This window comes from Anomaloglossus baeobatrachus, chromosome 3 (assembly GCF_048569485.1).
Source record: "Anomaloglossus baeobatrachus isolate aAnoBae1 chromosome 3, aAnoBae1.hap1, whole genome shotgun sequence".
In the NCBI taxonomy this organism is placed as follows: domain Eukaryota; kingdom Metazoa; phylum Chordata; class Amphibia; order Anura; family Aromobatidae; genus Anomaloglossus; species Anomaloglossus baeobatrachus.
This window is the reverse complement of record NC_134355.1, coordinates 332,200,394-332,223,102: the sequence shown is the minus strand read 5'-3', so window position 1 is coordinate 332,223,102 and position 22,709 is coordinate 332,200,394. Positions and strand designations below refer to the sequence as shown.

The 22,709-nt window shown below is 45.5% G+C and overlaps 1 protein-coding gene across 2 annotated transcripts in view; it reads left to right on the top strand.

Annotated features, from left to right (window-relative positions):
• CRYBG1 (crystallin beta-gamma domain containing 1) overlaps window positions 1-22,709 on the top strand; it is a 448,368-nt gene that overhangs the window by 399,604 nt on the left and 26,055 nt on the right. For both annotated transcript variants that reach the window (XM_075340074.1, XM_075340075.1), the window contains 6 exons: window positions 3,326-3,452; window positions 4,686-4,721; window positions 5,110-5,264; window positions 7,227-7,353; window positions 8,037-8,182; window positions 13,819-13,945. In XM_075340074.1, the coding sequence (XP_075196189.1) occupies window positions 3,326-3,452; window positions 4,686-4,721; window positions 5,110-5,264; window positions 7,227-7,353; window positions 8,037-8,182; window positions 13,819-13,945 (718 nt within the window). The remainder of the gene's footprint in view (window positions 1-3,325; window positions 3,453-4,685; window positions 4,722-5,109; window positions 5,265-7,226; window positions 7,354-8,036; window positions 8,183-13,818; window positions 13,946-22,709) is intronic.

The following is a 22,709-nucleotide window of genomic DNA, read 5'->3' as shown; positions in this document are numbered from 1 at the left end:
CAGTGTAGTCTCTGACATTTCCATAATGCCGGTGCAGCGACAGGTACGATGTTGTTCCTGCGGCAGCACACATCGTTGTGTGTAAAGCCGCAGGAGCAAGGAACATCTCCTACCTGCGTCCCGGCTGCTATGAGAAGGAAGGAGGTGGGCGGGATGTTTACATCCTGCTCATCTCCGCCCCTCCGTTGCTATTGGCCGCCTGCCGTGTGACGCCGCACGGCCCGCCCCCTTAGGAAGGAGTTGGGTCGCCGGCCAGATCGACGTCGCAGAACAGGTGAGTGCGTGTGAAGCTGGCGTAGCGATACTGTTCGCTACGCCAGCAAACACAAGATATCGCACGTACGACGGGGGCGGGGACTATCGCACTCGACATCGCAGCATCGGCATGCGATGTCGTAATGTGCAAAGCCCACCTTAGTGTTTTTCACGGATAAAAGACGCTTCAATTATTTATAGAGCTGTTCATATGTGTGTCCCCCCCCCCTTCCCCCCCAAAAAATAAATAAACAAATATAGTCGTCTCAATGATTTAATCTGAGTACTGGTCAAAATTATCCATACACATCTGTTGGTCCGTAAAAATTTGAGTGATGTCTGTTTTTAACATAATAGTGGGTAGAGACGCTTTGCAAGTTTTTATTTAATTTTTTTTTTTTGCATGTAAGAAAGTCACTGAACAAAGAAAGCTAGAGATGCGGCAGAAACACTCGCTCCTGTGATAACACAGGCAGGGAAATGTCTTACCTGAAAAAGCATAAGATGTTAGCCCCTACTCTCTTAGGCTATGTCCGCACGTTGCTTTTTACCTGCTTTTTAGCTGCCTTTTCAACTGCAGCGTTTAATGCCAAAATGGTTGTGTTCTGCTTTTCAAGCAAAGTCTATGGTAATTTGGGTTTCTTGTCCACACTATGCAGTTCAAACTGCAGCCTTTTTGTTGCAGAACTTTGGTCAAAAACTCAGCTTTGCAGTGCAAAACCCAAATGGCAAAAACAATTGACATGTGAATTGTTTTTGCCATTTGGGTTTTGCACTGCAAAGCTGAGTTTTTACCAAAGTTCTGCAACAAAAAGGCTGCAGTTTGAACTGCAAAAAGCAGCAAAAAAGCAGGTAAAAAGCAGGTAAAAAGCAACGTGCGGACATAGCCTTATAAGTGAGATATGCTTCCAGGAGCTGGGGTATGTGCCAGCCATGAAATGGAGCATCTCTGCATGGTCAGACACAGGGGAAAAAAAACAGTACATACCACGGTCACCTTTTATAGGATTATCTCAGGACAGCAACATTTATTAACCCACACAAATGTGGAATTTTATTATTTTTCCAAGATCTAATGATTTAATATGTACTCTGTTCATGATAAAGAGCACCTATTAAATAAGATTCCACCATGCACCACTAGTTGCAGCCTACTACATGTAGGTAGGTTTATACATTTCCGTTGAGCTTGATGAATCTGTCCTCAGTAAGTGCCCTCTCTTGGTGCCCATAACAGCCAGTTGTTTATTACATACCCCATATTTCTGTAAGAGAAGCAGGTCATTCGTAGGAGGTAGTTTGAACAGGAAAAGGCGCCTTTTTGAAAATTTTGTATGAAAACCAATAGAACACTTTGAGCATAAAATCAGGATAGTATGAGAAATTGGTCCCTCGCTTGATGCTTGTTGCAAAAAAATAGCTATAATATTTTACCAGTATGACCTATAGATGTAGGAGTTGTTTACAATGTGAACAATTACAAGAACGTTGCTGGGTGAGATTTTTGTGCTAAATTTAAGATTATTTTAATATGTGAAATATGTTTGCCTCGCATGCACACATCACGCAGTGTATGGTATTCCACATGGCTTTGAAGTTTGGGTGTGTATGCACACGTTTCCAAGTGTGAATACATTTTATGTAGTGCTGTCTCCTGAGTTAAATTGTCCTTTCACTTACTTGGTCCTCTCTTGCCAAGAAAAACATGGTTCTAAACAGGGATTTTTCACACAATATTTTTCAGCACCAGTGCTAATTGATACATGTTTTTTCACATTTGAGAAATAAATCTGAGTTTCATCAGTGTTTTTGATCAGAGATTCATTCACGTTTCAGCAGTGTCATCACTTTGGTCCAAATCAATTTTTATCAAATGAGAGAAAAAGTTTCTCCAGCTTCTATCAACCAGTCCGTGAAAAAACGGACAGCACAATGGCATCAGAGTGCCGTCTAAGTTTTTTCAATGACCCATATAATTGCATTGGCAATTTTGATTTGAATCAATATCAAATGTATCTCTGTCTGTCCCTGATGAAGCCTAGTGGCGATACGCGTGGGGCGTATCCCGGGGTCTCCATGAAGTGAGGTTGCTTTATCCAGCTGGGTCCACCATTGGTCTGTAAAAAAACTGACTAGGGTCGCTTTATCAGCTCTCTCCCATACTGGGAATATGTATTGATTCTCTATTTTAGGGATTATATTATGGTCTGATATATCGGATGCTTTGGTGACCCTAACCTCACTAACAATACTGAGTATTGGTGTGTTGTGATTTACACTGTTTTGTATTATTGATTTATTGCAAGTGTATATTCCACATAGATATTTTTGGCTTATGGAGACGCCCAGGTGTGGGCTATATGTTTTTAACTGTTTTTAATCTCCTTTTGCAATTCAATAAAATCCTATTTATTTAATGATTGTTAGGTGTGCTTCCCGTTATAAGCAGTACTTTTTCTCCTTCCTTGTGAATTATGCCTATACTGCTTGTGGCAGCACCCTGTTACGTTACTCATGTCAATATTGCTGTGCACCTTTTTTCTTAAAATAATCAAATGTATCTCTGCGATTGTGTGGCCCACTTGGTCTGACAAATCGGTTATGTGAGCAGCCCCATAGTCTATCATAGGTGCGACTTCTATATGGGAAAACATGAATAGTACAAATAAATGAAAAAACGACATCTGAATGAGGCCTTAGTTATGTGTCTCCTGCATGTATGCATCTGTTCCAATCATTATTAATTGAGAGAAGGGGACGACACTTTACTCTAAGAAATTATAGCTGTTATGTTACACTTTCTACAGAAATATGTTGAGCGGCTGTCATAAGAGTTATTAGGCGATAGAATGTGCAGCAATTAGCACCCCCCCACACACTGGTATTGTTAGAGCATTGCTATTAGTAAATAGGGTGCTTGATACTTCCGTATGCCTGTAATTTTGTTATATGCTGGATGTGGTGCCTGTGTGTAACCCTGATTTTTGTGTCTTTCCCTATCGTTGTTTTTGAGATATCTTGGCAGATATGTTTTTGTGTTTATTATCTTATGGAGACATTTTTTCTTCAGGTGGCTCATTTATGAGGAATCTGGTTTCCAAGGAGTACCATTCATTTTGGAGCCAGGGGAATACCCTGACCTTTCGTTTTTAAACATTCAGGAAGCGTACATTGGATCAATGAGGCCTTTGAAAATGGTGAGATTTTTAGAGGCAGCAAAGTGCCAGTAACAGAAAAATCACTTTCTACATATCCTTAGTTGATGTATGGGGAACCTGTCATCAGAAATTTTGCACTAAACCTAAAAGATTCCCCCTTTGCAGCTCCTGGGCTGCATTCTAGCAAGGTTCCTGTTGTTCTTGTGCCCCCTTTCTGACCAAAATAAAGACTTTATAAAGTGGTACCTTTTTGTATTCAAATCTTGATAATGGTACACGGGGGCGGGCTCTCTGGTGTCCGTTAGTCTGCCTCCTGTCGCTTTAGGCCATCCCCCATCGCGCAATTTCAAAGAGGGGACGTGAGGTAAGCTGGCCAGCGCTTGCGCAGAACGGTGGAGGCGGCGGTGAAAGCGCGAGCAGAGATTATGGGCGGGTACTTGCTGATGAAAACACAGCGCCGCCCATAATCTCGCGCCTGCGCACACGTCACCAGCAGTCACACTGTAGACATTGCACAGTCCCGCAAGAGTGGCATGGCGCATGCGCGAGACTTCGGACGCACTGGGCGGCCTCCTGAGGTATGAAATTGCGCGATGTGGAACGGCCTAAAGCGGCAGGAGGCAGACTAACGGACACCAGAGAGCCCGCCCCCGTGTACCATTATCAAGATTTGAATACAAAAAGGTACCACTTTATGAAGTCTTTATTTTGGTCAGAAAGGGGGCACAATAACAATAGGAACCTTGCTAGAATGCAGCCCACGAACTGCAGAGGGGGAATCTTTTAGTTTTAGTGCAAAATTTCTGATGACAGGTTCCCTTTAATTCAGTAGGTTAGTTTAGTTTATTCTTTAATATTCACTAGAATTTAGAAATATTTTGCATTTAAGTGTTGGAGTTTCTGCAGATCCCCCTCTCTATTTCCACTTTTAGCTACAGTTTCATAAAACTACTTTTATAACTTGTCATTTGCCAGTTTTAAGTTTGCATACTCCTGTAGTGAACTAATGAAATGCATTTTAGTGAAAGCTGTCAGATTTGCTGTGGAGTGACATTAACCACAACCTCGGAGCCATTTAAAATAATCCATTTAGAAACAATGATCCTACAAAAATGGCTTCCCTGTATAATTCTGCTATTGAGAAGTCTCTCTAATCATGGGAGCACTCCAGTCATATGATGCAAGTCTGTGGAAACTCCACCTTCAATGTATAGACCTATGACTTCGCTTTGTGAAACATTACCTAACCAGACCTTTGTCATCTCTTTACAGGGAAGCCGCAAGGTTGAAATACCCTATGAACCCAAGGTAAGACCACCACGCACTGGTTATTCTATTTGTGTGGAAACACCAAGTGATAAAATCTTACTGCTGCCACTATGGATAGATTGTAGATGAAAGATATATAAATCCCTATGTAGCAAGTGGCCTCTAGTTGAAGGTGCAAATATAATTTTATCTATGTAGCTAATATATTGTTGTGTGAAGAGTAAATGGGGTTTTAAACCATCTACTGTATAGAATGAAAAATGTTATAAATAATAATTCGGTACCAAAAGAAGGACTATGTGGCCATATCAAAGTGCAAAACCATAAACATGTACAGTGATGTTTCAGTTAACCTTAATTGTAAATCACAAAACTTAGTAAAGTAAACCGTAGACTGCAGACGTGATGTCAAATTTTTGTCTTCCAGATAATTATTTTTGAGAAGCCCTTGTTTGAAGGCAGGCAGGTGGAGATAGACAAAGATTTGTTCAACCTGAAAGATGTAGAAATATCAGAAGTAACGGGAGAAGAGAAAGAACCTGGTTTTAACACTGTTGGGTCAATAAGAGTTCTCAGTGGGCTGTGAGTATTATTATACTTTTAGTATAATTTTTTGGGGGAGAAATAATATTTAACTGTAAATGTTTTACTTTTCCTAGTTAAGCGGCCTGTGAATTCTTCAATATGAGACTTTCACATTTGAATATAGATAGAAGTCTTAAACACGATTATAACATGCATTGCGGAAGGAAACTTTTTCTTTAAATTGCACTTTAGGGTGTTGAAGTAAAAAGTGTTCTATTTCTTAATCTTCAATATAAACTCTTTAGAATACCTTTTCTATCAGTATCATGTTATGACCATTGGTCACATTTGGCTAACCACAGTGGCAACACCAGTAAACTATTTGTTTATATAAGGGGAAACTTTCCTAACAGGCAGCATGAATTAAACACTGGTTGCGTTATTTCAGCCGTGTATGTTTTACTCTGAAATGCTGCAGCGTTTCTGAGAAAATATGCCTTGAAAAGAAACTGGGACTATGCATCTCAGAAAACTGGTTCAAAGTGCCATTCCCCAGCGGCTTTTTCCTACCACGCTCCCCAGACTGGTCACCTATGTATATAGGGAGAAACCTGTCACAGGGACGTGAGCATGGAGCATGGAGAATCTGCCAGGAACCTGTTTTGGACTACTCAACGGACAGTTTTTCAAACTATGAACAAGAACAACATGAACAAAAGTATATGGCCTAAAATATCAAATTTTTATTTAAAATAATAATATTAAGGATAGTGGTAGTACAGGTATCAGGACTAGACAGAAAAGGTGGACAATGACAATAATATATAATAATTTACAATATATTTGGATAAAAAATATCACATAGTAAAGTGCCAAGTGCATGTGAAAAATTCTATATCCAAAAAATAATTAAGTCAAAGCCATGAGGTGTAGCCCAATGTATATGCGCAGTAATTACATTTCTGTATTTATTACAGTTTTTAATAAATTATCCATATGCCCAAAGAATTAATGTGAATTGCAACAATAATACCTAATTTTGGATTATGTAAAAAGTACGAACTATAGTTATTGCATAAGCCCAGCATAAAAGAATAATAGTTAAGATATGGAATTAATTATAATAAGCTGGGAAAAGTAAAATATTGTCCTAAAATGTATGCAAAAATAGATTCTCAATCCTATGTTTAATTAAAGAATTAAATTGTGCTATTGCACTTAGTCCAGCAAAAGTGCATAGGTAGACAATAATAACAGCTCAGTGCATAGTATCATACATAGTTAACTAGGAGCATAGATAATCAATAACAGCTCAGTGCATAGTATCAAACATAGTTAACTAAGACATATAGGGACAATGAACTTGTTAATAAACTGCATCAGTGCATAAGAGGACTATTTAGGGCAACGCTGATTAAAGGGATATAAATAATATAAGTATATATGGGCTACGATTACATTGCTACAAGTGTTAATCTGTCAGGTCCTGCTGCCCCAACGTACTTTTCATGTCAATACTACTTCAGGGAGTGCCACGCTTTCCTACCACACTCCCCTACCACACTCCCACAGACTGGTCAACTATGTATGTGTATAGGTAGAAACCTGTCACAGGGAACTGAGCTTGGAGAATCTGCCAGGAACCTGTTTTGGACTAGTTGACGCACAATTTTTCAAACTAGTTTCCCTGAAACACAACAACAGGAACTGTTGCAATAATTTATCATTATTAATAAATATACTTATTTTATATCAACTATAGTCCTATAGACTATTAACATGCTATAAACCTCTGTCTTATCATGGCCCCTGGTCACATCTGATCTATACACTGTAAGCTTCTTTCATTCCATTCAAAGTGGATTCACTGCAGCTTGTCAAAGCAAAAGTACCAAGATCTTCATTTGTGCTAGGTTTTGGTACACATGGGTATTAAAAACATGTTTTGCTATTTTACCCTTGTCAGAAAAATTCCATAGATAAGTGAATGGGTAATATTTTTTGTATGACTGTTTATAGATGGGTTGGACATGAAAAACCTGGATATCAAGGTCATCAGTATTTGCTTGAAGAAGGTGATTATGAGGAATGGAGCCAATGGGGTGGCTACAATGGACTATTGCAATCTTTACGCCCCATTTTATCTGTAAGTTTATTTTTCTTTATTACAAATGTACTAACCTTTTGGTAATCCGAGAAATCAATCTAAAACATTACACTTTTTATAAATATCATAAACTGAGTATCTTTGATCCTGAACTAAAGTTCTAAAAAGAGAGAACCTGTTTAAATGGCCTAACAGGAGTATGTAGGCCCACTGCTCCTTGAAGAAAACTGTGGAGGTAGCAATGACCCAATACAATTCAATCATTAAATGAGTGTGTTACAAGGAGAAATAAACTGCTATAACTCGTACTAATCCCTGCAGTGTACTTGCATTCTATTATTTTTCTCTACCTCTCGCTTTGGTATCCCCGGATCACCACATTGGGGGCTCTCACCTAACCCTAGGTTGTTTTGCTTAGACCGCTGAAAACATACTCACTACTTTACTTTTATATTGGAATTGGTGACTCTCAGGTTTAAAGGCATACAAAAAGTTTTAAATTTTAGAATTTACGCTGACCTTCAATTTTACTGTCCAAACTTATATTGGTGTTTATCATCGAATTTCGTACGCTGAAACAAATGTTATTTTACTCGTGTATTATGTATTCTATTATCTATGCTTTCTCTTAAGGCTGGAAACTAATTTATATGTTTATCTGTTTTGTAATTGGAGCATGCAGTATGAAAACTTCCATGTTTAACCTATCTGATTTTCAACAGGACTTTTCCACACCACATATGGTGATGTATAGCGAAAAAGACTTTGATGAGAAGGCATCAAATATCAATGTATTGGGTATTATATCAAACATGGAAGAGACAGGTTTTGGAGTGAAGATACAGTCAATTAATGTTTTAAGTGGAGTGTAAGTGTCTTTGTAAAATGTACATATTTGTCCTTATTTTTGTTTACCTCTTCTATCGATTTCTCAATTTTCTTGTAATGTTAAAATGGGTGAACCCAATCATATGTCAAAAGAATGGTTTGGCGCCATTCATTTACACATCAGGAGGTGAGCGGTGCACCTGTTCAGCTCTTTAGAATAGGACACATGCATGACACCTGTAAGTGTATTGTAATGGCTTTATAAAGCTGTACTATTTTTTTTTTTTTTAATAATTCATTTTGTTGCTAGTCTTGATACTACATTGATGCATCGTCCACCTTGAACTCTCCTTCCACCTCTTATGCACACTTTTTGACAAACCACAATCTAACTTCCTTCCCCACCACTTTATTTAAACAATCCTAAATCTGTCCTCTACCTTTGAAACAGTCAGCGACTCCCTTTTACTAGAAATCCTTCTATTTTCTTGGTATCAGAAACCTGGCCTTTTTCCTTGATATTTTCATACCTTACTAATCACATGTGTAGCATCTCCCATCCCCACATTACTTCCTCATCCCATCCTCTCTTGTTTTGTAGTTAAGGAAAAAGTAAGAGTGCTGCCGAAGTAGAGACTCTTTCCAGGGTATAGTTTACCACTTTTAATGGATCACCAAAATCCGGTTACAAGGCTACGTGTTTCAGCAACATAGTGACGTCTTCCCTAAGCCAATCATGTAGAGCAACAGACAGGAGCAGATTATTCAGTGTCAATCAGCTATATCCTCCCTTTTTCTCATCACGCTTTCCAAAATTCATTGTGGACAAAACTGAACTCCTCTTTTCTCAGTCTCACTCAACCCACCTAACCAGACCTATTTATTACAGTAACTTACATCATGCTTTCCACTCTCTCACAAGTCCGCACCCTGGGTGTAATCTTTGACTCTGCTCTGTCCTTTAAACCATGCGTCTAAAACCTTACCACCTAATTTCTGCTGCTTGATTAATCCACCACTCCCCTCTGCCAATCCTTTAACTGGCTTCCAGTTACCTAGAGCATTCAATTTAAAACTCTATTAATGACTTAGACGATTGTCAGTAATCTGTTTCCACCATACATCTCTGACCTAATCTCCTGATACTTTCCCTCACAAAATCTGCGTTCTTCACAAAATCTCCTTCTTTCCCCCGCCTTTGTATGTTGCTCATATAATTGTCTACAAGATTTCTCCTGAGCATACTGCATATTCTGGAGCACACTACCTCAGCACATCAAATTGTCTTTTATGATTGCAGCCTTCAGATGCACCCTGAACCCCCTTCCTTTTTCAGTAAATCTTACAACCTGAAATAACTGCTTACCACCAGAATTGTTCTAACCTCTTAACCTACCCCCAATACCTTGTAAACTGTAAACCTGCAAGAACAGGATCTTCTTGATGTTGTACTTTTATATTTTGGATTTGTATAATTGGTATGTAAATAGTGATGAGTAAACATATTCAGCACTATTCATTACTCGCACTAATATTAAGGTATTCAATTTACTCGTCGAGTATTTTGGTATTCACCTCGTGAGTTTAAAGTCCCCTACCCGCGTGTGTGGCGCCTGATTTTTCAGCCACTAAACATGCAGGGATTACCTGCCAATCACAGTAATGGTATAGTCATCTTTGCTACTGGCATTGTTGTGATTGGCAGGCGCATTACAAAAAAAAATAGTGATGTGCGGTCCCCCCCCCTTATTTGTGATAACCAGGGCAGATAAAGTAGACCGCTGGGGACTGGTATTCTCAGGCTGGGAAGGTCCATGGTTAATGGACCCTCCCCAGCCTAAAAAATATCAAAATATTGTGGCACTTTACCCATCTCATTCCGATTGCCCTAGTGCGGTGGCAATCGGGGTAAAATATTGGGTTAATGTCAGTTGTGATTTGTCAAAAATCACAGCTGCCATCAATCCCGGAGTTGGTAATGGAGCGGTGTCTGATCTTCCCCCTCCACCCCCCATTAACCCCTTAACGACCGCGGGCAGTAAAATTACGTCCTAGCGGTCATAACGTTACTGCCCGCGGTCTGGCGGCGGCAGCATACTGCGATCGGCGCACATCTCAGCTGATTTTCACAGCTGAGATGTGTGCCTGCTAGGCATGAGCAGAATTATTATCTGCTCGTGCCTTTTAACCCCTTAAATGGTGCTGTCAATATGTGACCGCGCCATTATAAGCGCGATCGCGGTAAACTTTTACTTACCGCCCAATACCGGAAGTCACGTGACGCGATCACGTGATTTCCGGTACTTGTCATGGTAGCACAGGGTCATGTGATGACTCCTGTACTACACATGAATTGCTTTCACTTTCGCTGTGCCCACGGCACAGTGAAAAAGAAAGAAAGTGAGCGTATCTGCTGTTTACAGCTGTGTAGCTGTGATCAGCAGATAGTGCAGAGAGATCGGATTGCTGATCGCAATAGCCCCCTAGGAGGACTAGTAAAATAAAAAAAAAAGTTAAAAAAAAAGTTTTAAAAAATTAAAAAAAAACAAAAACCTAAAAGTTCAAATCACCCCCCATTCGCCCCATTGAAAATTAAAGGGTTAAAAAAATAAAAAATATACACACATTTGGTATCGCCGCGTTCAGAAACGCCCGATCTATCAAAATATAAAATCAATTAATCTGATCAGTATACGGCGTAGCGGCAAAAAAGTTCCAAACGCCAAAACGATGTTTTTTTTGTCGCCACAACTTTTGCGCAAAATGCAATAAGAGGCGATCAAAACGTAGCATCTGCGCAAAAATGGTACCGTTAAAAACGTCAGCTCGAGACGCAAAAAATAAGCCATTACTGAGCCATAGATCCTGAAAAATGAGAATGCTACGGGTCACGGAATATGGCGTAAAATGTGCACCAGTTTTTTCGGACAAACTTCCGATTTTTTTTTTTTTACCCCTTATATAAAAGTAAACCTATACATATTTGGTGTCTACGAACTCGCACTGACCTGAGGCATCACACCCACACATCAGTTTTACCATATAGTGAACACAGTGAATAAAATATCTAAAAAATAATAGTGCTATCGCACTTTTTTTGCAATTTTTCTGCAGTTGGAATTTGCCATTTTCCAGTACACTATATGGTAAAACTTATGGTTTCATTTAAAAGTACAGCTCGTTCCGCAAAAAATGAGCCCTCACATGACCATATTGACTGAATAATAAAAAAGTTACGTCTCTTAGAAAAAGAATGGCGAAAAAAGAAAACTGAAAGCAAAAAATCGGCCGGTCGTGATGGGGTTAAGTAAAAAGAAAAAAAAAATCCTTTTAGTTGAAATAATAAAAACCAAAAACCTACACCATCTCTCACCAATGTATTAACTCCAAAACACCCCCGCAGGTCTGATGTAATCCTCATGACATCCCACGACAATCTCGGCTCTGCTACATCTAGAAACTGCAGTGATGGAAAACACAAACAATCACTGCAGCTCCTGGGATACACTGAGGGCAGCAGGGAACCTGGCTGTGCGAAGCGGTGACGTCAGTCAGCTCAGTGAACTCAGTTGTACCTGCTGCCGGATTGCCGGGCTGCTGTGCGGCTGTGTCCCTCAATCCGGTAATCCAGCAGTGGGTTCAACTGAGAGCAGCGGGGAAACCCCCAAGTGTGAACTTCGGTGACCTGATTGTCGTACTGTCGGATTGCGGGGCACAGCAGTCTGGTAGCTGTGGTCCAGAAACCTTAAATGAGCTTTTAAGGTTCCTGCAGTTCCCAGCTGTTGGGTCACCTGGAGGCTGTGAACTCTAGTAAAGGCTCCCTTTTTCATGCCCCACAAGAAGCGGTAGCAAAATACGTACCAGGGGACACCACAGGCTGAGGAAGGACTTGCATTGGTATGTTACTTTATTTCATATACAATGATTGTCGGCATGGAAACCCTAATGATGCTAATTGGCATTCCTTCCTTATTTACTACATGTATTTGACTTCAGCCATTATCCTTCAGTTGTGTATTTATACATATGCATATTTTGCAAAGTTTGCTGTGTCGTTCAGTATTATTCAGTCACCATTGTTCTTTACATTGTATATTATGTTGCTAGTCCTGGTATATTCATTTTTCATGATCAACTAGTTTTGAGCCCTTTGCACTTTGCGGTATGTTACCCAGTATTGCTGCTCTCAATAGTACATATATTTATTACCTCAGGCTGCCAGCACTAGCATTTTTTTTTTTTGAAACTGTACTTTCCAATACTGCTCAATTTTTTTTTTATTTTTTTTTCTGGCTTAAAGGGAACCTGTCATCAGAAATTTAGCTTGAAACCTAAAAGATTCCCCCTCTGCAGCTCCTGGGCTGCATTCTAGCAATGTTCCTGTTGTTCTTGTGCCCCCTTTCTAACCAAAATAAAGACTTTATAAAGAGGTACCTTTTTGTATTCAAATCTTGATGATGTTACACGGGGGCGGGCTCTCTGGTGTCCGTTAGTCTGCCTCCTGTCGCTTTAGGCCGTCCCCCATCGCTCCATTCTATATCTCAGGACGCCGCCCACTGCGCCCGAGGCGCCGCGCACGCGAGGACAGCTGGTCACGTGTGTCACAGGCACGAGACTATGGGCGGCGCTGTGATTGCATCGCAAGTGCCCGCCCATAATCTTGTGCCCGCCCTTTCCCCTCTGCCTCCAGCGTTCTGCGCAGAACGTTCCAACGTCGGGTCATCTGGCCAGCGCTTGCACAGAACGCTGGAGGCAGGGGGGAGCGCGTGGCCACAAGATGATGGGCGGGCACTTGCGATGCAATCACAGCGCCGCGCATAACCTCGTGCCTGCACACACGTCACCAGCGGTCCTCGCGTGCGCGGCACCTCGGGCGCAGTGGGCGGTATCCTGAAGTATTGAATGGAGCGATGGGGGACGGCCTAAAGCGACAGGAGGCAGACTAACGGCCACCAGAGAGCCCGCCCCCGTGTAACATTACCAAGATTTGAATACAAAAAGGTACCTCTTTATAAAGTCTTTATTTTAGTCAGAAAGTGGGCACAAGAACAACAGGAACCTTGCTAGAATGCAGCCCAGGAGCTGCAGAGGGGGAATCTTTTTAGGTTTCAAGCTAAATTTCTGATGACAGGTTCCCTTTAACATCTGCTCTTCTTACCATTGGCATTTTTACATCTTGTCCCACCTTGACCTCCCTGCATTTTTCTGCTATTCCCCCTCCTTTTTAATATTTGTGTATTTTATTCAAGAGAAGTAAAATTATATTTTTAAGTCTCCATGTTTTTTGAGGGTTTTTCCTATGATTTTTGGTTGGCGATACACATCCATTTTCAGTTTATCTTCTCCATGTTGTTCCCATTCAATTTCAGCTCTTTTCCATCCAGTTCAGCATTTTAACAGCCCGCCAGACATCCTAGAAGGGTCCGCCGGAAAATGATTTGAATTTTTCATTAAATGCATTAGATTTGTTATTAGTGACGAATACACGAATAGTACAAAATATTCAAGATAAATAATCCGAACCCGAATAGTTTAGTACTTGCCGATAACTAATATGTAAACTCTGTTCACATGGTCAGGCCTCTGTAGTTGATTGTACGCTAAAATAAATAACAATTATGTGGTAGAAGATGTGATTGCTACAGAGTAATTCATATTGTCAATGTCATACAATAGGTGGGTGGCTTATGAATCGCCTGACTTTACTGGTGCGCAATACATCCTGGAAAAAGGAAGGTACTCTAACTTTAGTAACTGGGGAGCCAAGAACTGCAAGATAACCTCACTGCAGCCAATACTCATGGTAAGTTCAGTAGAAATGTTTGGTGTATTGCACATTACAGGCTTTTGAAGGGCATAATAAAATTTTCTAGACTTTCCTCTTTTTTTTTTTTTTTGTTGTTGTTGTTGCTTTGCATGGTGGTATCTCTATCTAGAAGTTTATATTTAAACTAGAAGGTGGCCCGATTCTACGCATCGGGTATTTTAGAATTTACGTATTGTGTAGTTCATGTATGATTTTTGTTATATATATATATTGTGAGACTGTGACCGGGGTTATCTATGACGGCCGGTATGTCTCGCCCCGGTTGTGCTCACTCCATGATAGAAAGTAAATCCACTCTAGGGTTAATGCTGTTTTCCTACAGGCTGAAGGAAGGGTTACATGGAAACAGGAACGAGGGCAGGTGTGCCGGGTGTGAGGGAGTGAACAGAACTCCCTGAGTTCTCTGCTGAAGAGGCACATGTATATTGTTGTGGACTTTTGTTTGGACATTAAACCGTGTGCTGTGAACCTTAATGCCTGGATCCCGTGTCTTCTGCTGCGCAGCCGACCACGCTATCTCACATATGGTGGAGAATCGGCGGGCATGCCAGCCGGTGAGGTGTAGCATCCATCCCTGGTGACCCAGTAGCACATGTCCTGGATTCGAGCGGCTATACTACAGCCCAAACCCGGTGACGCCATGGAGGACATACTAAAGCAGCTGGCTCAGGCTAATGCACAGCAACAACAGGCTAATGCACAGCTACAAGAGGCTAATGCACAGCAGCAACAGACCAATGCACACCTGCTCCGGGCGTTGGAACGTCAGCAGCAATCCTTGCAAGGGCAGGACAAAAGGCACCAAGAACAGATGGTTCAGGCCAATGCACGTCAGCAGCAAGCCTTGCAATTGCAGGAACAAAGACATCAAGAACAGATGGTTCTCCTGGCCAAGTCGATCCGTGCCGGACCGGCAGCAACAACCCCGGGACCGGGTGACGACGGCAGCGTCCGGAAAGCGGTGAGACAAGCGTTGCAAAAGATGATCCCGGGGGATGATGTGGAAGCGTTCCTGGCGGTGTTTGAGCAGGTGGCCGAGCGGGAAAAGCTGCCGACCCCCAGTGGGCTGAGGTATTGTCGCCCTATCTGACGGGGGAACCCCAAAAAGCGTACCTGGACCTCTGTACCGAGGACGCCATTGACTATGTGACCCTGAAAGCCGAAATACTGGCTCGGTTGGGGGTGAATACCTATGTACGGGCTCAGCGGGTAAATCAGTGGTTCTATGAGGAAGCCAAACCCGTGCGCTCCCAGGCCTATGACTTGTTGCATCTTGTAAAAAAGTGGTTGCAGCCTGACACTCTGAGCCCGGCGCAAATGGTGGAAAGGGTAGTAGTGGATCGTTTTGTGCGCACTTTACCCGTCACCGTTCAACGGTGGGTAGGACAGGGTGACCCGAGTACCCTGGACCAATTGGTGTCCCTGGTAGAGCGGCATATGGCTACGCAGGACTTGATACGGGACACTGAGACTTTGCGTACCGCCCGTCGGTCCGGCCCCTCCAAGCCTAGGGCCAAGGACCCACCGCTGACAACGGTGCAGGAGTCCCCTACCGTCCTGTCTGAGGCCGCGGCCGCCATTCCTGAGGTCCGGAAGGTTCTGTACCCTAAACGACAACCCGTCAAGGGGGTTTCCGTCCCCATTAGATGTTGGCGGTGCCAGCGGGTGGGACATATGGAAGCCCAGTGTCCACTCACCACGGAGCCCATGGACTGTGGGGTTACCCGGCGGGGTTCAATGTATGCTCAGGTGGTGTGTACCGCTGACCTGGTCTCCCCAGAGACGGAGCCCCACTTGTGCCAAATACAGGTGAATGGATGTCCGGTTACAGGATTGTTGGATTCCGGGAGCTTAGTGACCCTTGTGCGATCCACCTTGAGGGCTAAAGTAAAGGCCACAGGACGTACCGTGGGGGTGGTTTGCATACATGGGGACCGCCGAGACTATCCCACAGGGATTGTCACCATCACAGCACCTTGCGGTCAGGTGCAACATGAGGTGGGACTTCTTAACACTCTTCCCTATGACGTGATCCTAGGAAGGGATCTGCCCTATTTTTGGACTTTATGGAAGGGACCCCCTAAGTCTCCTCAGATATTGGTCAGTCCGGGACCTGAGCCCTACAATCCTGAATCCGGGACACCTGCCGTAGGGGTCCCCATGATAGGGACAGAATGTGAACCCGATAGGTCGCCCCTAGAGGTATTGGCAGGAGAGGCTGAGACGGTCGAACCCATCCCGGAGTTGGAGGCGTCCCCGGATACGTTTGGGACTGCCCAACTCCAGGACCCTACATTAATACATGCCCGGAGTCGGGTGACAGTAATTGACGGGGTGGCACAGCTGCCCGGTGCCCAGGTAAGGTACCCCCATTTCGCTCTTAAGCAGGATTTACTCTACCGGGTAGATGAAATACGGGGCGTGGGGGTAGAGCAGTTGGGGGTGCCCCAGCCGCATCGCCGGCGGGTCCTCGACTTGGCTCATAAACACCTGATGAGTGGCCACCTGGGGGTCAAGAAAACGCAGGAGCGAATATTGCAAAGGTTCTATTGGCCCGGGGTCTTTGGGGAGGTAAAACGGTTCTGCGAAACCTGCCCGGAGTGTCAGCTTACCGCACCCCTGACCCATTTTCGCAGTCCGTTGGTACCGTTACCCATTATAGAAGTCCCTTTTGAACGGATAGGGATGGATCTGGTGGGGCCCCTCGTAAAGTCCGCTCGAGGGCACCAACACATCCTAGTGATCGTTGACTATGCCACCCGGTATCCCGAGGCGATACCTCTCAGACATACTGCAGCAAAGCTTATAGCTCGGGAGTTGTTTGCTGTGTTCTGCCGGGTGGGGTTGCCCAAGGAGATCCTTACGGATCAGGGGACCCCATTCATGTCTAAAGTGACCAAAGAGCTATGCCGGCTACTCCAGATCAAGCAGTTGCGTACGTCTGTGTATCATCATCAAACGGACGGTTTAGTCGAGCGTTTCAATAAAACCCTGAAAACCATGCTCAAAAGGGTGATTTCAAAAGACGGGAAAGACTGGGATATGATGCTTCCCTATTTGATGTTTGCCATACGAGAGGTGCCACAGGCATCCACGGGGTTTTCGCCTTTTGAATTGTTATACGGGCGACATCCCCGGGGATTGTTGGACCTGGCAAAGGAAACATGGGAGCAAGAGCCCACCCCCCATAAAAGTGTGATTGAACACATTTTGGGTATGCAGAACTGCATAAGCGCGGTCATGCCAATTGTGAAGGAGCATTTACAGGAGGCTCAGGCCGCGCAAAGCGGCCGCTACAATAGACAAGCCACCGTGCGGACCTTTAAACCCGGGGATCGGGTGTTGGTATTAATCCCCACGGCGGAGAGTAAATTCCTGGCTCAGTGGCAAGGCCCCTACGAGATAAAGGAAAGAGTCGGGGTGGTTAACTATAAAGTATTGCAACCCGGTAGGCGGAAACCTTAACAAATATACCATGTCAACCTATTAAAACCTTGGCAGGAACGGGAAAGCCTGATGGCTGTTTTTTCCCCATCTCCCTCCTCTTCGGGTCGTTCACATCCGGTTCCAGCGACCTCCGGAGAGGACGAACCGGAAGTAAGGATTGGAGAAGCCCTCACCAAGCAACAGAGGCGAGAGGCCAGACGGTTGGTTCAGCAGAACCCCGATGTCTTCTCCGAGCTGCCCGGTAGGACCAGTCTGATACGACATGATATTGTCACCGAGCCCCACCTGAAGGTACGCCTGAAGTCATACCGGGTACCGGAGGCTCGACGACAAGCCATATCGGAGGAAGTAAAGACAATGTTACGCCTGGGGGTCATCGAAAAATCCCGGAGTGAATGGGCTAGTCCGATTGTCCTAATACCAAAACCCAATGGCTCCTTAAGGTTCTGCAATGACTTTAGGAGATTGAACGAAATATCCAAGTTCGATCTCTACCCCATGCCCCGGGTGGATGAGCTGATTGATAGGCTGGGACAGGCGCGATATTTTACCACGCTCGACCTGACCAAGGGGTACTGGCAGGTGCCACTGACGGAGTCCGCCAAGGAGAAAACCGCTTTTGTTACGCCAGAGGGTCTCTTCCACTATGTTGTCTTGCCTTTTGGGTTACATGGCGCTCCGGCCACGTTCCAGAGGTTGATGGACTTAGTGCTGGAACCCCACCAGGCGTATGCATCAGCGTACCTTGATGACATCATTATTTACAGCTCCGATTGGCAGACCCACTTGGAACAGGTACAAGCGGTGGTGGACGCGCTTCGAACAGCCGGATTGACAGCCAATCCCAAGAAATGTGCGTTGGGACTCACGGAAGCCCGCTACTTGGGCTACGTGATAGGCCAAGGAGTGATTAAGCCCCAAGTTAACAAGGTTGAGGCGATCCAGAAGTGGCCTAGACCCCTGACCACGAAGCAGGTTAGGGCCTTCCTGGGTATCGTGGGATACTACAGGAGGTTTGTAAAGGATTTTGCGGGACTATCAGCCCCCTTGACGGACCTTCTCAAAGGCAAGAAGTCCGTCATGGTGCGCTGGACTCCGCAGGCCGAGGACTCCTTCCGGGCCCTGAAGGGGGTCCTGTGCGGACAGCCCGTTCTTGTACACCCTGATTTCCGGAAGGAGTTCATAGTACAGACTGACGCCTCAGAGGTCGGCCTGGGGGCAGTGCTGTCTCAGGTGGTTCAGGGGGAGGAACACCCCGTCACCTTCTTAAGTAGGAAGCTCACCCCTCCCGAGCGGAATTATAGCGTAGTGGAGAAGGAGTGCCTGGCGATCAAGTGGGCCTTGGAGTCCCTACGCTATTACCTGCTGGGACGGCAGTTTCGCTTGGTGACGGATCACTCTCCACTGGTCTGGATGAGGTCCGCCAAGGAACGGAATGCCCGGGTTACCCGGTGGTTCCTTTCTCTGCAGAACTTCCGGTTTACGGTTGAACATAGGGCCGGTAGGTTGCAGGGCAACGCCGATGCCTTGTCCCGCGGCCCGTGTTTGATGGCGGGAGTTCAACCCCGCACGCTTGAACTGAGGGGGGGGTATGTGAGACTGTGACCGGGGTTATCTATGACAGCCGGTATGTCTCGCCCCGGTTGTGCTCACTCCATGATAGAAAGTAAATCCACTCTAGGGTTAATGCTGTTTTCCTACAGGCTGAAGGAAGGGTTAAATGGAAACCGGAACGAGGGCAGGTGTGCCGGGTGTGAGGGAGTGAACAGAACTCCCTGAGTTCTCTGCTGAAGAGGCACATGTATATTGTTGTGGACTTTTGTTTGGACATTAAACCGTGTGCTGTGAACCTTAATGCCTGGATCACGTGTCTTCTGCTGCGCAGCCGACCACGCTACCTCACAATATATATAAATATATATCTATATCTATATATATATATATCTCTATATATATATATATATATATATATATATCTATATATATATATATATATATATATCTCTATAGATAGATATAGATGTTGTTGTGTGTAGTTACCAAGTGTTTGTGTAGGGCGCTGTACATGTTCTGGGTGTGACGGGGGGTGAGAGCGGTGTTGTATGTGTGTTGCGTTGTTTGTGGAGCACTGTGTGTCTGTAGCGTTGTGTGTGTGTTGCGCGGTTTCTGTGTGTGTGGTGTGTTTTGGGGGAGGTATGTTTTGTGCAATGTGTGTGTTGTGTGGTATGTGCGTATATTTGTGTGTGCGCAGCGTTGTCTGTGTGGGTGTCTGTGTAGGGCAGTTGTTTGTGGTTCCCAGTGTGTGTGTGTGGTGTGTTGTGCAGTGTGCGCGCGCATGTGTGTGTGTTGGGGGGAGGTGTGCACTTCCCATCGTGCTCCATCCCCCATGCTGCGCACTCCCAAACGTGCTCCATCCCCCATGCTGCGCACTCCCAAATGTGCTCCATCCGCCATACTCCGCACTCCCCATCGTGCTCCATCCCCCATGCAGCGCACTCCCCATCGTGCTCCATCCCCTATGCTGCGCACCCCCCATCGTGCTCCATCTCCCATGCTGCGCACTCCCAAACGTGCTCCATCCGCCATGCTGCGCACCACTCCCAAACGTGGTCCATCCGCCATGCTGCGCACTCCCCATCGTGCTGCATCCCCCATGCTGCGCACTCCCAAACGTGCTCCATCCGCAATGCTGCGCACTCCCAAACGTGCTCCATCCGCCATGCTGCGCACTCCCAAACGTGGTCCATCCGCCATGCTGCGCACTCCCAAACGTGCTCCATCTGCCATGCTGCGCATTCCCAAACGTGCTCCATCTGCCATGCTGCGCATTCCCAAACGTGCTCCATGCGCCATGCTGCGCACTCCCAAACGTGCTCCATGCGCCATGCTGCGCACTCCCAAACGTGCTCCATCCCCCATGCTGCGCACCCCCCATCGTGCTCCATCCCCCATGCTGCACCAGCATCAGCCTCTCTACCCGCAGCATCAGCCTCTCTACCCGCAGCATCAGCCTCTCTCATCCCAGCATCAGCCTCTCTGTCCCCAGCATCAGCCTCTCTGTCCCCAGCATCAGCCTCTCTGTCCCCAGCATCAGCCTCTCTGTCACCAGCATCAGCCTCTCTGTCACCAGCATCAGCCTCTCTGTCCCCAGCATCAGCCTCTCTGTCCCCAGCATCAGCCTCTCTGTCCCCAGCATCAGCCTCTCTCATCCCAGCATCATCCTCTCTCATCCCAGCATCAGCCTCTCTCCTCCCAGCATCAGCCTCTCTCCTCCCAGCATCAGCCTCTCTCCTCCCAGCATCAGCCTCTCTCCTCCCAGCATCAGCCTCTCTCCTCCCAGCATCAGCCTCTCTCCTCCCAGCATCAGCCTCTCTCCTCCCAGCATCAGCCTCTCTCATCCCAGCATCAGCCTCTCTCATCCCAGCATCAGCCTCTCTCCTCCCTGCATCAGCCTTTTCTGTCCCCAGCTGATGCCTTTTCGGTCCCCAGCATCAGCCTTTCTCCTCCCAGCCTACCCCAGCCTCAGCCTCCCCAGCATCAGCCTCTCTTCTCTTAGCCTCCCCATCCCAGCCTTCCCCAGGATCAGCCTCTCTCCTCCCAGCCTCCTCCAGCACGCCGTGCTCCTCTGCCGACACTCACAGATCCGATCGCATACACTCACACACACCCGATCGCATACACTCACGCACACACACATTGACGATATTGCACATACTCGCTCATACTCACAACATCCGGAGATACCACATGCTTCTGGCCATGTGATCCTCCGGCAGGTCCTGGAAGCTCACAGCACAATATCGCCGCCGAGAAGCAAGCGATATCCCAGGATGTTGTGAGTATGTGGATGCGATGTGATGTGTGTGTGAGAGTGAGTGTGATCTGATGTGTGTGTGTGTGTGTGCTGTTATGTGTGTGCGTGTGTGTATTTTCCGCCGCTGCAGGACCTTGATGTGTGGATGCGATGTGATGTGTGTGTGTGTGATGTGTGTGTGTGTGAGAGTGAGTGTGATCTGATGTGTGTGTGTGTGTGTGTGTGTATATGTGTGTGTGTGTGTGCTGTTATGTGTGTGCGTGTGTGTATTTTCCGCCGCTGCAGGACCTTGATGCGCTGGTAACTATGCTACCATGGTTACCAGCGCATCTCGTCCCCCACTCGCATGAGTGCCTACACCAGCATACGCCGGCCAGCCCCAGCAATGCGAGGGTATCTGCCGGCTGGAATGCGGGGGGGCTAGCGTGTATTGCGTGAGGGGGGCGGGGCGTGGCCGAGTTGCCAATGCCTGCAGGGTGCCGGGGCGAGAGGCCAATCTGTGGGGGCGGCGGAGCCTGGGTGAGCGGCCGGCCAATCCGTGTGGGGGCGCAGCCTGGGCGAGCAGCCAATCAGTGCGGGGGGGCGGGGCCATGGCGAGCCCAGCGGCCAATCAGCTTTGTGTCACCGTAAGGACACAATTTTGGTGCAAGACAGACAGACAGACAGACAGAATAAGGCAATTATATATATATAGATAATTAGTGTTTGTCAAAACTTTCTTCTTAAAAGAATTCTCCAAGAATGTAATAAAATAGCCCCCTATTCACATTACAATGAGCAGAAGTCTGCAGAAGCACCAGTCTTGAGACCTGTGTCTCAACTGTCAGAGGAGCTGTATCTCAAGCACACATGCCAGAGCTGCTGAAGAAGCACTGGGACTGGGTTGACTGACCACAAAAGATTAAGACTGAAGAAAAGAATTGTTTTTTTCTTAGTCAGCCAAGGAGAAAATATACTTCTTTGGCAGTTCCGATATGTGTTCTTACGATACAACTCCTGTCAGGTGAGACACAGGCGTCAGCAGCCATATTTCATCAGACAGTAGCCCACCCTGACACTTGATTAGGAATATGAAATATTGTGAGTAGGGCTTTGTTACTACACTCTTGGAGAAGCCCTTTTAAAGAAGGTCTTTAAGCAGTTTGAGTATATGTTCGGTGCTGGAGAAAAGAATGGGTATATTGCCGCGCCACCGCCAATGAAAAGAACTTTGTTGATTAATATAGATATCTTTATTCTATAGGTCGTTGCCTTTCTGGGATCAAGTCCCCTTCCTCAGGACAAATAAAATCAACATGTTGTTGATTTTCTTGGTCCTGAAGGAGGGGACTGGATCCCAGAAACGCGTCGACTTATAGAATATAGATCTCTATATTAATCAGCAAAATTCTTTTCATTGGCGGTAGAGCGGCAATATACCCATTCTTTTCTCCAGCACCGAACATTGACGCACGTGGAGCTGCGGCAGCCGCCATTATA